At 41.5% G+C, this 17,962-nt stretch overlaps 1 protein-coding gene across 12 annotated transcripts in view; it reads left to right on the forward strand.

Moving 5' to 3' along the window:
- The window catches only part of CACNA1D (calcium voltage-gated channel subunit alpha1 D), a 429,655-nt gene that overhangs the window by 275,639 nt on the left and 136,054 nt on the right, over nt 1–17,962 (forward strand). For all 12 annotated transcript variants that reach the window (XM_045051390.1, XM_045051405.1, XM_045051417.1 and 9 more), the window contains 3 exons: nt 6,807–6,949; nt 11,299–11,451; nt 11,973–12,169. In XM_045051390.1, coding sequence (XP_044907325.1) covers nt 6,807–6,949; nt 11,299–11,451; nt 11,973–12,169 — 493 coding nt within the window. The remainder of the gene's footprint in view (nt 1–6,806; nt 6,950–11,298; nt 11,452–11,972; nt 12,170–17,962) is intronic.

Raw genomic sequence — 17,962 nt, forward strand, 5'->3', positions numbered from 1 at the left:
GGTCACCTGAATTCCTTTCTAATAATGGTTGAGAAGAAGCCTGAAAAGGAGCCAACTGAGGTGCAAAACAAACTGCCTGCAAAAACAAAACTCAAAACTCTTTAAAAGAAGATGACAAAATATAGATACTTAGCTATTGTCCAGCATTCAGTCAAATATTATAGCCGTATTAAGACATATGACCCATAAGGAGGAAATTTCATCTGTAGAAACAGACCTAGAAATGACAAAGATGGTGGAATTAATAGAGAATTGCTTACAAGACTTTAAAAATAGCTATTATGAATATGTATATGGACCTAAAGGAATACATGGCCACAATGTGAAATGATGGGACAATATTAGAAAGAACTACATGGGACTTTGAGAGCTGAAAATTTCCCCTGGATTGGCTTAATAGCAAATTAGATACAATAGAAGAAAAACATCAAGGAGCTTGAAGACCTAGCAATAACACAAAGAATGTTGACAGAGAAAAACTGAACATGCCCTGGATGACCTGTGGGGCAATATCAGGTGGTCTAACATATGTATATTTGGGGTCTCAAAGGAGAGGAGATAGAGGAGAGACAGAAAAAATTTTTAAATGACTCCAAATTTTCTAAATGTGATGAAAAACATAAACTCACAAATTCAAGAAGCTCAACAAAGCTCGAGCAAAGTAAACATGAAGAAAGCTACATCAAAGTATGTCATAATCATAATGAAATTGCTCAAAACCAAGGATAAAGGGAAAATCTGAAAAAGTAATCAGAGAAAAAGACATCCCTAGACTTCTCATCAGCACCATACGAGCTGGAAGACAATAGAGAGAGATCTTTAAAGTGCTAGGGAAAATGTCAACCTAGAATTCTTATTCAGTAAAGATATCTTTCCAAATTGAAGTAAAAACAGACTTTTTCAGGCAAACCAAAGCTGAGAATTCACCACCAATAAACCCTCATCTCAACAATTACTAAAGGAATTTCTTCACACTGAAGGAAAATGAAACCAGGTAGAAATTATGGATCTATTAAAAAGAAATGAAGAATGCCAGAAAGGGTAAATTCATGGGTAAATAAAAAAAATTTTTTTTCTCATTTTAAAATCTCTTTAAAAGTACTTGATTATTTACGGCACAAGTAGTAACAATGTATTGAGGAGTTTGCAGCTTCTATGAAAGTAAAATATGTAACAACAATAGCACAAAGGACAGAAAGAAGGAAAAAGCCATGTACGTTTGAAAAGAGCTTATACAGTTGGTGGTAAATATGATAAAATATTATCTGAACGTAGACTGTATTAAGTTCAAGATGTATATTGTAAACCCTAGAGCACAGGCTGGCAAAATTTAGCCTGTAAGCCAAATATGGTTTATTGCCTTTTTTATTTTTCACATTGACAAAGTATTTTCCTGTGTGCTTTGGAAGATTGTTTTATTGGAAGACAGTCAGACTCACTCATATCTATTTGGCTATTTGGTGTTAGGATGGCAAAGTTGAATAGTTGTGACAGGGACCCTGTGGCCTGAAAATTCTAAAATAGTTGCTATCTGACACTCTACAGATTTTTGATGACACTTGCCCTAGTGCAGCCACTAGAAAAATAAAAATATATAGTTAATAAGCCTGTGTTGGATATTAAATGGAATTTTTAAAAGTTCAATTAATTCAAAAAAGTCAGGTATGAATTAAAGAACAATGGGCAGGGCAAACAGAAAACAAACAGCAAGATAGTAGATTTAAATCCAGCTAAATCCTTATAAGAGTCCAGAGTTTATCAGATTTTATATGTAAAAAACCAGACCCAACTCTATAGTGTCTACAAGAACCCTAACTTATAAAGACACAAATAATTTGAAATTCAAAGGCCAGAAAAATATATGCCATGTGAAAATTAATCAGAATAAAGGTAGAGTGGCAATATTAGTCCAACAAAGTAGACTTGAGAACAAGGAATATTATCCAGGAAAAAGACATTTCATAGTGATGGAAGAATTCTTTCATGAAGATGTAATAACCCTAAGTGTGTGTGGTGTGTGTTTGTGTGTGTGTGTGTGTGTGTGTATACGCCTAATAACAAGGCTTCAAAATACACTAAACAAAAACTGAAAAGAACTTAAGGTGGAATGGACAAATCTGTACATTTTAATACTTCTCTCTTGAAGGGTGTTGATAGAACATCTAGACAGAAAATCACTAGGTATATAGGGATATATGAACAGTAGCATCAACAAACTTGACTTAATTGGCATTTTTAGAACATACTACTCAAGACCAGAATGCACATTCTTTTCACATGCATATACATGGAACATTGACCAAGAAATATTATGGGCCATAAAATAAGTCTTAATGAATTTAAGAACAGCAAAATCATACAAAATTATGTGCTCTAAATGAATTTAGCAGTGTTTCTGGGTAGAAGGTTAGTATTTAAAAAGTATTTAAAAACCTATATGCTAGTCATGAACCAATAGAAAATGAAATTTTAAAGACATTATTTACTATAGCATCAAAAAGCATGAAATATTTAGGGGAAAATAGCACATTGCAAATGACTAAACTTTGCTGAGAGAAATGAAAGAATACCTAAATAAATGGAATGTTGTACGGTGTTCATGGATTGGAAGACTCAATTATTGTTAGGATATCAGTTCTTCTCAAACTTTGTTATAGACTGAATCTAAATCCCAGCAAGATTTCTGTAGATTGACAGATTTATTCTAAAACTGATACAGTAATTAGAGAGGCCCTAAACTAGACAAAGAAATGTTTAAGAACTAAGCTGGAACCTGATCTTTAGGCTTGCTATAAAACTCCGGTAGCCAAGACTGATGTTGGCATAAGAAGTAGATATAAAGATCAATGGAATAGACTAGGGAATCTAGAAATAGACCCATATGTATGTGAGCAATTGATTTTAGACAAAGCTGCCTTGATAATTCAAAGAGTTGAATTATAAATTGTAGTTAGTTTTCAACAAATGGCAATGGAACAACTATTTATCTACATGAAAAAAAGAAGAATATTTATTCCTACCTAATAACTTACACAAATATTACCTTAAAATGGATCATAAGCCTATATGTGAAAGTTAAAAATATAGAATGTAAAAATATAAAATATAAAATGTAAAAATATAGATTTTTATGACTTAGGGCGGGCAAATTTCTTAGGAACCAAAAAGTACTAGCCAAAAAAGAAATAATTAAAATTTTGGAGCCTATCAAAATTTATAATTTTTCTTGAAAAGATTGTGTGAGGAAAATTAAAAATTAAGCACAGACTGGGAAAAAATATTCACAATACAGATATATGACAAAGGACTTGCATTCAGAATATATAAAGATCTCTTATAACCCATTAGTAGGAAGACAACCCAGTATATAAATGGGCAAAAGATTTGAATAGATCTCCACAAAAGAAGATGTGTAAATGGTCAACAAGCACCTGGAAAGATGTTCTACATCATTAGAATTAGAGAAGTACAAATTAAAACCACAATGACGCACTACGTACCTACCAGCATTACTAAATATAAAAAGACTGACAATACCAAATGTTAGCCAAGATATGGAGCAACTGGAACTCTCATACACTACTTGTAGAAATGGAAAATGGCGCAGTCACTTTGGAAAATTTTGCCAGTTTCCTCTAATGTTAATCATACACTAACCACACAACCATATTACCAGTATTACTCTTAGGTACTTACCCAAATAAATGAAAACACATGTTCCCAAAGACTTTATTCATAATGGAGAAAAACTGGAAACGACAAATATCTCTTAACAGGTGAATGGATACATTCATTGTAGTACATTTATGTACTACATATGTACCCCATTATGTACATTTATGTACTACATTATGTACATTTATGTACTACAATGGAATATCACTGAACAATGAAAAGAAATGAACTGTGGATAAATGTAACAACTTGGATAAATCTCAAAAATATGGTGAGCAAAAGAAGTTAAAAGAAGAACATATACTATATGATTTGTAAAAGGTTCTAGAAAAGGGAAAAGACAACCCAAAGTGATAAGCAGCCAATCAGTGGATCAAGTTTGAGCTGAGAGGGAGGTGATTGCACAGAGGCATCAAAGAACTGTTGGGGATGGTAGAATTGTCCTGTATCTTGACTGTGGTGTTTGTACTTGGACCTCTGTGTTTGTCAAGAATCCTCTCACTGTATACTTTAAACAAGTGCATTTTATATATAAATTGATCTGCAATAAAATTAAAAAGTAAAAACTCATCTGGGAAATTAAAGTAGGAATGGACTCATTGGTCTTTCTTAATAAATGGAAAGAACTTTAGAACATCAGATTATTTTTCATCTAAAATATGCACTAAATTGTAGTCAAAGAGCAGAAGAAAAGTTAAAAAAAGAAAACTTACTATGTCTTCATGTGCATCAAATTTCTACTCCCTAAAGTTTCCAACTACAGGATGTATCTCAATCCAGTGGATTTTCCATTCCAAGCCAACTGTGACCTATTGCTTTTGTCAAGATTCCCACTAACAGAGACATTAAGAAAGTAATTGATACTTCTAAAATGTTAACTGGAATGATGTGACCACAAGAGTACTCAATGGGTCTACCAGAGCTGATAGTGTTCCCTGTATAGAAAAGTTTATTCCACCCACCTAAAGCTTCAGTCAACATATATTTCAAGCATTCAGGCTCATCACTTAAGCTTTGTGAAGAAGGATGTGGGGACTCATTCTGTTGCTGCTAGGTATCTCCTTCCCTTTTTCTCCTGTGTTGGGATAAACTTAATAACAGTCTAGGATCAAATACTTTGTCTTCATGTCCTGAGCTCTCTAGGCATGCGGTACTTTTTTTGTTGGGGGTGGAGGGCATAAGTGGTAAAGGGAGTAGAATCACAGAGTATTAGAATGGGAAAGGCAGGGCTCTAGTTCATTTAATTCCAGTTTTTTCATTTTACAGAGGGGGAAACTGAGGCCCAGAGAAGGAGAGGAGCTTTCCTAGTGCCTGCTAACTCTTAGGAATGGAAGCCAGCCCCAACCCCTTATACTCTTGGCTGTCAGGAAAAGGCAGCCAGCTTCCCTCTCTGACTCAGGTTCCTCTGTAATGGGAGAGAGACACCATTCACCTGTTATGAAGGGCATTGCTGAAGAACGAGGGGTAAAAGGACCATGATGTATGTCCTGTAAAACACTGATATTTGAAAGTGATCTTCAGTCACCACCTGCATAAATTACTTTCCTAACCCTTTGGGATGAAAATTCTGCGGCTGACACATTTCAGAAGAGTTTGAGGTTTTCTTTCTTCTGTTTTGTTTTTGCAAAGCTATGAACTTGTTTTGGAGGGGAGACTTTTAACTTGAGCCTTGCTGCAGGGGTTTAGAGTAATAAAAAACAACCCTATACTAATGAGAGAAACCAGTTATAAGTTTGGTCTATTTCCCTAGTCATAACTAGGGAGAGCCCATTTGAAGGTTTGAAAAGGTAGAGACTTGATTTATTCCCCCCTCGCGCCACCTCCCTCTCCTCCTGCCTGGGTCACTGCTAATTGCCATAGTGTTGTTAAAACAAATGGCTGGTCTTTAAATGCCCCAGAGCGATATGACTGTGCCCAATCAGGACTGTAATCAGACCACCCTGTATTTTATGGACTTAGTGTCTTGGCAATCCAGAGGCATGCCAGTGAGGGCAGAGTTTCTACTTTGGCTGCTAATTAAACTTTAGAAACCTTTTCTCTGTTGTTGGGCCAATCATCCCCACAATCTGATTGGCCAGAGTTGATTCTATTTGAAATGGGCAAATTTATATTTATTCTGAAAAACAAGCAATAATTCCAAAGAATAAATGTTTATTTGAAAGAGCAAAAGTAACTGTCAAGTGAGCAGATTGTCTGAAAATAGCTTTATCCTAAAAACCTTTGGAGAGTAGGAAAAAATGTGTTGTGGCTGCCAGATACAATATTATGCACATTTCAAAAGAGAAGATGACGATATTAATACCTTACCTTGGTTTACTGCTTCTGGCCTTTGCACATCTCCTCAGCATCTGTGATTTACATCATTCCTTGAACATCCCTCCCTGGGAGGGTGGAGGTGGGTGTGGGTGTGTCGGTGGCTGTACCAGAAATGGTATAACACATTGATTAAGATTCAGTACTTTGAAGTCAATATTCACCCATTGATTTACTCATCAGATAAGTTTTGAGTGGCTTCTGTGTTAAGAACCATTCTAGGCACTAGGCTTGAACAGACTAAATGAGCAAATGAACAACACAGATTAAAAGTCCCTGCCCTCATGGGACCCAAATCCTAGTGGGGCTGACACACCTGGATTTCATACAATAGTTCTACCCTAGTAGTGTGACCTTGGGCAAGTTACTTGTTCTCATCAAGTTTGTTTCCTCACTTGTGAAATAATAAGAATTACTACTGCATAGCACTTTGTGAAGATTGAGATAATGATGTATAAAGTGCTTGCACCTAGTGAATGTGTATAAATGGTAGCCGCCATGTTTGTTTCCTTGTTACTTCTGTTTGGGCAATTCCACTTGTCGTCATTGGATCCATGGTGAGCCCCTCTTCTGTGGGGTCTGACTTGGTCAGGGATGCTCTGTTGGCAGGAAAACAGATGACTCAGTCCTTGTTGCCAGTCTTGTTACATGTAGGGGTTGCTTTCGGGATTCAAATGCTTGCCTTTGCCTTGCTTCCCCTTTATTTAGGCAGCAGCCCCACAGAATTAGCCCTTGTTCAGAAATAACTACTATTATCATCCTGTTTTGCTTCCCTGGGTGACAGACTCTAACAATTCTTCCTTTCTTCCTTTTTTCAGATTGTTTAGTGTAATTCTGGAACAATTAACCAAAGAAACAGAAGGCGGTAACCACTCCAGTGGCAAGTCAGGAGGCTTCGATGTCAAAGCCCTCCGAGCCTTTCGAGTGTTACGACCACTTCGACTAGTGTCAGGAGTACCCAGTAAGCACGTCTTGTTTCCTAAAGCCAGGCGTTTGTTGACTTGTTTTTCTTCTGGGTGGGGCTCAGGATTCTGGAGCTGAGTGTTGCAAGGTGAGTTGCTGTGTGCCAGCCAGGGGGTCCGCAGATGACCACGGAGGCCTTCACAGTTCACAACACACTTTTGCTTGTGTGGTCATTTTGGACCCCAGTGATAGCCCCAAGAAAGGGCCAGTGGCAACTGTTGTCTTCCTGATATTGCAGGAGAATCTTCTCTCACACAGACATGGAGTGAGTGGTGACACGGGGCCTTGAGTTCAGGCTTCCTGCTTCCAGTCTGGTTTTCCTCCTTGGACACCTTGCTGCTGCAGCCTCCTCCTGCTCCCAGGCCTGCCCCCTCTGAAAATGGTGGTTTGTGCAGAGGAGGGTGACAGAGGGCTCACTCACAATCAACTGCCTTTCTTCAAAGCGAGCAGCAGCAGGAGGCTGGACTCCCAAAGAGTCTACTCTGCTCTCCACTATTAAGAGTTGTGCCCATCTGGCTCTTGGGAGGGGAGAGGTGGATGCTTCTGGGTCTTCCCTGGGGTTCTGTAGGACTGGCTTGCAGGTTGTTGTGAGGACTGAAAGGGATAATATGGGGAGAGTCCCCAGTTCAAGGTCTGGAGCACAGAGGTGGCCCTCCGTGGTGAGAGATGCTGTTTTCTCCACTAGGGTGTGTACCCCTCCATGCCAAGTCCTAGTCTGCTTTTTGCTCTGGACGTCTAGGCCAGGTTGAATGCCACCTGAGTTGGAACGGATGTCTGGTCGGTGCTCTGTCCAGGAGCTGCAGGCTGCTTCTGCTTCTCTGAGGAACACGGAGCGTGCCGCTTCACTGGGCTCTGCCCCTGCACGGATGCCCCTGCTGGGGACGTGAGGGTAGATGTCCTAGCACCTCTCCAGCGACTGTGGTGGTGAGGTGGCTGCCTGCTCCGGCTGGAGGAAGGATCTGAGATGACAGGGTGTGTCTGTTTTTCACGACTCATAAAGCCATCAAAAGAGCACAGATCATGTTTTTGCCTTTCCAGAAGTTCTTCATGAAATTTTTATTAAACCTGTTGGCACTCAGGACACACCAAAAATTCTCTGGAAAAAAAAAAGATTTCCAAATTTAACATTCGAAAATGTAGGAAGTGGTGTTTTATGTGTACTTGTTTTTCCAGATGGTTCATTTATTTTCATTGAAAAAGATCAGCACAAGTCAAAACCACAGAACTGTCTGGAAGCAATTGAGAAAAATAGAAATACCTTGGAAATGACTGGTTCTCTTATGTGTAACACGATGAAATGAAAAGTTCAGTGAGCAAACACGTTCTTTCAGATTTAGTCGTTATAGCTTAATCTGATCTCAGAGTAACCACGACAACCTTTTCCCCCTCAAAGAGCACATGACAGGGCAGCTTGCTTACAGTGTGTGTTGTAAGGACAAGCAGGTGCTGTGGCTTTGCACGTGCACGACTGGCCAGTGAAGCTCTCCGAACTCCTACATCATTGTTGTGGCTTCCTTGCCTAATGAGGTTTTCACTAAATGACTTGTGTTCCCAGATGCTCTTGAGAACAGTTTTAAACTATATTTCTTTCTTTTCTTTGTAATGTGATGGAGTTCTGCATCACACTGTCCCAGAGGTGGACGGGGAGAAATGGGGACCTAAGTCTCGTGTGAGGACTTTTCAGCTTATATTTATTCACTGTGCTAGTGGAGGACATCCATGTCTCTCATCAGCCCCCACTGGGCTTTGGGGAGATGGGTCAGAGGCTCTGGGTCCTGATGTTTCCCATGCTGGTTGGCAACTGGGGCCTAGTGATTTTTTAAGAACTCTGAATTTCTTAGAAATGCCAGGGAAGGTGTGACTGTTTACACTTACCTGGGAATTGTCTCATTCCTTCTATAGAGAATTCAGACTGTTCTATAAGACATGATTTTGTGTTTGTTCGTGAATATATATTTATTTGTTGGGAGGTAAATGTGTATTTCAAAAGGGAGTGCCTCAGGCATTCATGGAGTTCTTAACCATCCATGCTCTGATAATATTTGTCAGAATCCTGGACCATCAAGTGGGAAAGAACCCTACAGATCATTTGATCTCTGTGCATCATCTTTTAGACAAAGAAGCCGAGGGCTATGGAGGGGTAGCAACTCGTGCAGATTCTCATAGCCAGTGGGTGGCCAAAAGGGAGCAGACACACTTTCTTCCTGTTCCTGGCTTAGTGTTCTTCCCATTCCATCCCACTCTCTCCTTAACTGGAGTCCCATGAGCTCTACTGTACACACTGATTATGTACAAAGGAGTCCAATGTCAGGAAAGTCTACATGTTCACATGAAGATAAACCTCATTATCTCATAAATTTGGCCAATCTGAAATACAGTAGTTACAATGAACAAACACGTTCATGAAACATACAGCTCACTACCATAGAATTCAGAAGCACTAACTGCCAGATGATTTCGAATGGACCATCCATGTCTTAAAAAAAAAAAAAAAATCCCTCCAAACGAAAAAACAAACCCCTGTCCAAGTAGATAAGAGCAGATACTTCTTTTTATCTATTTCTGATAGAAGGTGAAAATATTAAAATTTTATTAATCATTTGTTTTTCTAAAACCATTTGAACATTTAACTATCTGAAGATAATACCTAGGATTTAGGTTGTAATATGGGTCTTGAAAAGATAGGCCCTTCTTGAGTGAAATCTTCTCGGTTTACCCTCCCCATCTCATCCCTCACGTCTCTCCGTGGACTTCCAATCATGGTTAACTTTTGTTATTATCGCTAATGAATATTCTTCTCTTCACTTGGTGTGTTCTGATTTCTGTCTTACTTGCTTCTAGCGTCTTGGCATCTTACACTCTTTTGTTCTTTGAATATGTGTAGGGAGCTGTGCTCCTGGGCAGGGGTTGGGGGTGGGGTGGGGGGGAAGAACCCAGATGCTAAACACAGTAATTAGGAAGCCTGGCTGCAGTGTGGGTTCTGGTTTCCTGCCCAGCACCCACCCTCAGTCTCCAGCTTCTGCCCACCCCTCCTGACCTGAGTACTGCTCCACAAACCCTCCTTCCACAGTCTGTCTTGTTGTGTGTTGTGGCTCTGAGCATTGCTGTATACAGGGCTTCCTGGTACTCCTGTCGCCCCATCTTTCAGGTCCATGTGGCAGTGGCAGCACACTTCCCTCTTAAGGTTAGGCCCGCCATCAAACATCCTGGGTCTAAGGGGGCTCTTGCCCCTCTCCCTCCCTCCTTCAATCCAGGAGAGCCTCCTTTTTGACATTCTTGTTTTTGTTCAGGCGCACAGGTCTGCCTCAAGACCCTGCCTCCATGGGCACCTTCTCCTCCTCTCAAACTCAGCTGCTAGATTCATCATGATCCTCAGGCTGTCCTGCCTGGAGAGCCCAGCACTCCCCAACAACTTCTCTGCTGGCCTCACCTCCCGCTGCCTTGTTCCTCTTTCTCAAGAGTCTGCCTTTGCTGATGGAGAAAAGTCTGGCCCTGTAACCCAAGTTTAAAACCCAGAGCTACCTAGCTGCAATCTGCTTTTTCTTTCCTGATCTTCTCTCCACTGACCGCCAACCAAGACTCACTGGCCTGGCCCACGTTGCCTGGCTCACCTGCCATGCTTCTGATGCTCTTCCCTCTGTCTGGAGCAGCCCCTCTCCCAGGCCCACCTGTGGAAATCCATCCTCTTCCACCCTTGGGCCCTAGCAAGAGAGGCGCTGCTACCCAGTCCTCTGTCTTATCCCCATTCAGAAGTGATGTCTTTCTTTTTTTTTCTTAAGTTTATTTATTTACTTTTTTTTTTTCAATTGGGACAGAGAGAGACAGAGCATGAACGGGCGAGAGGCAGAGAGGGAGGGAGACACAGAATCGGAAACAGGCTCCAGGCTCTGAGCCATCAGCCCAGAGCCCAATGCGGGGCTCGAACTCACAGACCGCGAGATCGTGACCTGACTGAAGTCGGACGCTTAACCGACTGTGCCACCCAGGCGCCCCTTATTTATTTACTTTAAAAGAGAGAGAGTGTGAGCAGGGGAGGAGCAGAGAGAGAGGGAGAGAGAAAGTCCCAAGCAGGGTCCATGCTGTCTGTGCAGAGCCCTATGCAGGGCTCAATCTCATGAAATGTGGGGCCAAGACCTGAGCAGAAATCAAGAGGTGGATACTTAACCAACTGAGCCACCCAGGTGCCCCTAATATTAATTTAATGTTAAATATCTCTTTGAATTTTATTACTGTGTGTCATATATGGAGCAGGCACCATTAGGAATTATATATGTATATAAAACCATCCATCCATCCATCTCCTTAAAGAATCTCCCTGGCTCACAAACTTCTTTCTCTCTCTTGCAGGTTTACAAGTTGTCCTGAACTCCATTATAAAAGCCATGGTTCCCCTCCTTCACATAGCCCTTTTGGTATTATTTGTAATCATAATCTATGCTATTATAGGATTGGAACTTTTTATTGGAAAAATGCACAAAACATGTTTTTTTGCTGACTCAGGTGAGTAATGAAAAATGGTAGCTAGCCTAGCTTTAAAAAATTTAATTTTCCTCCCAATAGCTTACATGGTTTGGGGAAAATCTAAAACAAAATGGCAAGGGGGAACCAAATATACCAGTAAATGTACTGAGCCAGTTCTTAGTGTGAATTGTGTTCAGAATAAATGAGGATTTAATCTCCTTTTCTATCCTGATTTCTTATGTAATGTGTCCTGGCAAACCAGATGAGGTACCCCCAAAACTAGAACATGAGAGGCATCCCTAGCATTGTTCTCTGTAGGCTTAAGAAAGGTTCTATTGAGTCAGGACAGAGGAGGGAGCAATGGATTCTGAGTACCTAAGTGTCATATGCCACAGAAGAGGGAGTCTTTGAAGTGGACCTTGAGGGTCAAGTGGGAGTCTGAGACAGCACCGGTGGGAGGCAGGTGTTCTAGGCTCTGACAAGGGCGCTCAGCTTCCACCAGCTCTGGGCTTCCTGGTGTTGGTGTCTTGAGTGGTGAAGCCTGTGTGCTCTGTTTGCAGATGTCATAGCTGAAGAGGACCCAGCGCCGTGTGCGTTCTCAGGGAATGGACGCCAGTGTGCCGCCAATGGCACAGAGTGTAGGAGTGGCTGGGTTGGCCCAAATGGGGGCATCACCAACTTCGATAACTTTGCCTTCGCCATGCTCACCGTGTTTCAGTGCATCACCATGGAGGGCTGGACAGATGTGCTCTACTGGGTAAGCGGCTGGAGGATAGTGTGTGGAGTGTTCTTTCTTTGGATAAGAGGCTTCATTTGTTAGCACCATTGGAGACTTAGCTGAAAAAGAAACCCTGGAAGTCAGTTCTTTGGGAAGGGAAGCAGACCCTCTCCTCACTCAGCGAGACTCATTCTCTTTCCTCCTCAGGTCTTTCATTTCCATTCCAGAAAGCTGCTGTGTAGTATTGGCTGCCTCACTCCCCAGTGCTGTTTGGTGTGCCTGCAGAGTCCTTGTTTTGAGGTCACTCCCTAGATCAAGGCTATTGTGATTTAAACTCTTAGAGAGCCAGGGGCTATTGTCCAAGAGGCCCCTGGACTTCCACAGGCTTGGTCTTTTTTTAAGTAAAGGTGGGCTGCTCTACCAGCTCCTAACAAAAGATAGGGAGTATAACTTGGATCCCTTTCATGCTTCCCATGAACTTAGTGCAGCCTTAAGGCCAAAATGGATTTTCCTTATTTTATACTGTTTCCCTCTTGCCTTTTCAGCATTACCATAAATTAGCCCAGCACAGCCCCTACCTCTCTCTTCCTTTCTCTTTGGAGCTATAGAACTCTGGCAGAGAGGGTTGGAAAGGCATGTCAAACTTCCAGGGCTGGTGGACCCATCCAACCTGCCATGAAAACAGACTGATGTCCTTTCTCTGGCTAAGGTCTTGCTCTCTGTTCCTGACAGAGCCAGAAGGCTTTGCTATAAATGAAGAGCAATAGTATTTTACCTGATATTTCTCAGAGCTGAGTTTGTTTATTTATTTAGTAGAATTTGAAAAAGCTCACAGAAGTTTAGAAATTATTTTCCATGGCACAGATTGCTGGGAAAAACCAGCTGATGTGCAGATTTTGAGCCTAAACCCAAGTTCAAATGAGATTAATCAGGATTCCAATAATTATTGGTTAAAAGGCAGTTAGTAATAAAGTACTTTCTTGAATGGGCAGTCTTTAGTTAGAAGGCCTACAGATTGAGAATTAGCTTTGGCAGTATCTACATTGTAGATACTCTATAGGGCTTCATATTCCTTTATAACTTCAGAGAACACAGCACACAATGGTTTTAAATAGGTTTTGCTTCCCTTCACCAATGAACACCATGCTTACAGGGTTGTAGAAATCTCTATATATTCAATGTTATGCAAAGAAGGTATATTTTTATCTTCTTCTCCAAAGCGTGAGTCCAGTTTAGTAAAAAGTTTTAAGCATCACTAACATGTTGTATCTTGTTTCTCTTTTCCCTTCCTTTTTCTTATTGTCCTAGGAAAGAGAGAATGTGCATGTGTGTGTGTGCGCACGCGTGTGTGTGGGCATGCATGTCTATATATTCATAAGATAATGTCTTTCATGAAGAGGAAGAAGGAGGGAAATTATATTGGATGAGCCAAGATCATGGCCAAGGCAAGGGGACCTTCAAATTAGGTAAAGGTTCATTGTCAGTGTTAACTTCTGAGTTGCAAATCCTAGTTAGATTAGTTGAGATCTCAATCCTGGTTTTGCCTTGAAGTTTCTGATAAATAGAAAACGCTTCATCCAAATAGCCCAAACTCTGATCCTCCCCATCCCTGCAAATGGTACAGGAAACAACATCTTGATTTAAAAAAAAAATCTGTGACTGTTCTCAGCTCTGTTGTCCTCTCTGTTGTCAGAGTGAATTGTCCAATGTGCCTGATCCAATGTGCCTTGACTAATGCACAATTTCATACCGTATTTTACATTTTTGCACATGGACTCTTGACAGTTTTCCTGTCGTCTAGCAAGTGAAAACTCTTTAAAGTGTGATTAAAGGAGAGAAAACTCCATACACCCCAAAACAAAAGTATCCATTGCTTTTGGAGCGCCTAGGATTGCATAATTATTATCTCTATCATTAATATGACAGAGTTAATAATTTGACAATATAATAATTATATTCTCTGTGAATTACAGGGCATCTTTATTCTGATGGAGGAGCTCAAGTAATTTACCAACATTATCCCAGTCTGTATCCCTTTGTAGAAAGTCTGGATTTTGAAGACCAAGCAGTGGTATACAGAGAGGCCACTGAACATACAGGACCCAGGGTCCTATAGCAAGTGGTTGTTGTTCTTGATCCAGGGGTTTGTAGATCCAGGGGTCTGTAAGGGGCCAGATAGTAAGTATATTTGGCCTTGTGGACCATTATATCCCTGTCACAGCCACTCAATTCTGCCTTCTGCCTATGCCACACAGAAGCAGCCGTAGATAACATGTAAATGAGTGGGTGTGGCTCTGTTCCATTAAAATTTTATTTGTGGACACTGAACTTTGAGTTTTATATAACATTCATGAGTCATGAGACAGTCTTTTGATTTTTACCCCCCAACTATTTAAAAATGAAAAATCTATTTTTAGCTCAAGCGTTGTGCAAAAGCACGTGGTGGGCTGGGTTTGGCCCACACGTCATAGTTTGGTGACCCTGCTCTAGACTGGAACCCAGCACTCTTTCCTTGGTATTCCCTACTGTCAGAGGTTTGTGAACCATTGTAGAACACTAGGGGGCAGCTAAGTCATCTCCCATACAGTTCACTAAGGTCTCTGAAACACATCAGGTTTAATTATTCATTGATTATATTTATTAACTCATCAGAGAGATAAGCAAGAGCCAAGGCACTAAGCCTTCTTAATATTGAATGGACCACGGTCAGGTGGAAAATACACAGCTGTGTTCCAGCACAGAACATCCTTGACCAGCACGGTGCCTGGCACAGAGCAGGTGCTCAACAAATGCTAGTTCCTCTTGCCTCTCATTGTACACTCCCATCACCTCAGTGTGGAAAGGCCATGTTTAAATACCGGTTTTTATGAACAACTAGGGTGGAAAGGGAACATCTCGAGAGATAACTAGGGAGATTAGATTATAAATATTGATTGCAAGAAAATGTCTCAATCCTTCAGGTGTTTGTATATAGTGGGCACAATCTTTGCCAGGGATTATTTTGCATCTTGTCAAGTTTATATTCAGGCAGTGTTCTCAAGCTCATTGATGCCTTAATTCTCAAGAATTTCTGGAAAAGGGCTGGCAGGGTCTTGAGAAATTTACAGGTGGGTCCAATATACAGGAAAACATACTTAGAGAACTGTTTGGATGTGTGGGAGTGGGATCATCAATTTCTGGTGGAAAAAAAGTTCTTGTGGAGCTCTTTTATAAAGTGAGTTCCATAAGCATAATTAAGCTGCCATCTGATCCACACGTATTTGTTGTCTACGGAGGCAGCAGGGTGTAGGTCAAGGGAAGAGCATGAAGGCTGGGTAGGGCTGGGTGTATGGCCTTGGGTAGGTCACCAGAACTCTCTGGGATTTAGTTTTCTTATCTGCAAGATGCACAGTTAGAATACATTCTTTAAAGACATGTCTTTAAAGGTAGGAAATTGAAATAGTGTTGGTTTCAGGAGAGAGCTACTCATGTATTAATCATTTACAGCCTCCTGCCTTAGTGCCAGGCTCTTTCCTCAATGAACACACCTCTGGAGGTGCTGGCTGCCAGACTCGAATGGGAAGTCCACATGGTCACGCTGACAGTCTACTTCCTTCAAGACGCCTGGGAAATTCATTCCTCATTGGCCAAGGGCTTGCCTTTCTGTGCCTCTCTCTTATTCCCTACTCAGAGGAGCCCCAACCAGTATACCAAGTTCCCAGTAGTGTTTTCAACAGTTAGAAAAAAAACCAAAAAGCCTTAGGTTGGTCTTTAATTGAAGACATGAATGTACATTTCAGGCTTTGAAATGAGGGGGGAAAAGGAAACTAAATAGAATGTTATTTTCTAGGCACCAGGTGATACTACCTGATGGCTTTGATACAAATCTTTCAAAAATGAATCTAAATTGAAATGCTTCAGCTCATGCTGAGTTTTTCATTGTTGATAAAGACCACACAGACAAAATCCCAAGCAGAGTCTTTATTTTCATTTGGGTATTTTTCAGAATAGCTTACCAGTTCTGACTTGTCCCATGTATATGATAGGGTCTGAGGAATACTAGCCTCTGAAAAGAGACTTGGGTTGAGAAGGTTTTGTTTGGAGAAAGACTGGCCTTTAGATACCCAGTTTCATTTCTCTTCCCACCTTCTGGAGATCTAGACAGTTTTCTGTGGCCTTTGCTGTGGCCTTCTCCCCAGCCCACAGCTGTCACTCCAGATGATATTTCTGATCCAAGCAAATGTGACTCTGTCCAACACCTACACCTAAGAAATTAAAAGCTTCCTTAATTAAAAAAAAAAAAGTGCCCTCCCAAGTGGAGCAGACTGCCGTTCCTAGCATTCCCTGGAACAGCAGACTGGGGCCTGAACGAGGACTGGTAGAGCATTTGACTTGGCCACTGACTTTGCCAGCGCTATGCAGGACTGAGGTCTCCTGTTGGGAGTCCTGGACTTTGCACATCCTTCCCTCACCCCATGGGCATGCCCTCCCCTGTCATCTGCACTGCTCCTGCAGAGAGGAAACAGGCCCAGAGAGGTCTCCATGGAAGGCCCTGACTCCAGGCTGGGCTCTGGCCACTACACTGGACAGCCTGGTTCTTCTCTTCCACACACCGAGTTTTTAAATAAGTTTAGTGGTGGTGTTGCTTTGGAAGAATTACCCTGTGCCTTCCTGCTGAAATTAGTTTATCCAGCTTAATTAGATCAACAATTGCAGCCACGGCCCTGGTTCATTCATTACTCTAATTGCCAGTGTAAGATGTGCAGAGTGATACGAGTTCTATTAAGCACATCAATTTTCATGTGGCCAAACAGGTGTTTCATAAGGGATTTAATGTCCTCTCCCTAGACTTCAGCAACAGATGTTAGGTCATTTTATTTTTTTTATGTTCTCTTTTCCTGTTTGGCTTCTGCGTGAGGCAAACATAGTGAAATACATGCACCTCATTCTGTAAAGCTAAAATCTGGAGCCAAATAATGTGGAAGAAAGCACATGCTTAAAAGCCTAAGGGGCTTTCACCTGTGAGGCAAGAACAGTCACTCTTCCCGACTACATATAGTTCTACTGGCCAAAGATTCTGGGTGTTCCAGCAAAGTCAGGCAGAGGGGTCATTCATTCTGTCCCTGGACTGGTCCTTAACACCTCCTTCCTCGGAGAAGTGTTTGCCTAATGTAACACTGACCTGTGCTGCTGGCAAGTTCCATCTAGCCGTGAACCTTGAAGCACCTCTTTGCTCCTGCATGAAGGCTGCTCATGACCAAACCTCCCCTGTGACAGTCTGCCCCGGGGGCCAAGACTGACTGTGATGCTTGAGCTTGTTCCAGTAGTAGCAGCACAGGGTTCCTTTGGACCAGCTTTCTCTCACCTGGTGTCAGTCAGCTCACAGCTGGAGCCAGCTCTCCCAGGTGGCTCATCTAGGTCAAGGCTAGATGGGGGGTAGTGAGGGGGATAAGGGCTTCTTTCCTTCTGGGTCTGTCCTCAGGTGCAGTTGGGAAACATCTCATTTCCAAAACCACTCTTGAATGTGTGTCAGCTAGTTGACTTCTGAGCACTTTGCATTAATTTGGCCCTGCTTGCACTCACTGATGGCAGATAATCTAGATTTCAGATGGGTTAGGTTTCTTTGGATTGGTTAGCTTCCAGTGGAAATGTATTATTTTAGGTGTTTTTTTTTAAAGAACTTACCGAGTTAAATGTTGCAAGTTTGTCTCTATTAAGACTTTTCCACCATTACAAAATGTAAAAGCAAGACGTTCTAACAACTTGGGTAGGGTAGAAAATACTTTCCAGATAAGCACGAGCTTTGTCCTCTACCAAGATCTATTTGGAAAGTCCATGATCAAGACTGTTTCC

Source organism: Felis catus, chromosome A2 (genome assembly GCF_018350175.1).
Source record: "Felis catus isolate Fca126 chromosome A2, F.catus_Fca126_mat1.0, whole genome shotgun sequence".
Taxonomy (NCBI): Eukaryota; Metazoa; Chordata; class Mammalia; order Carnivora; family Felidae; genus Felis; species Felis catus.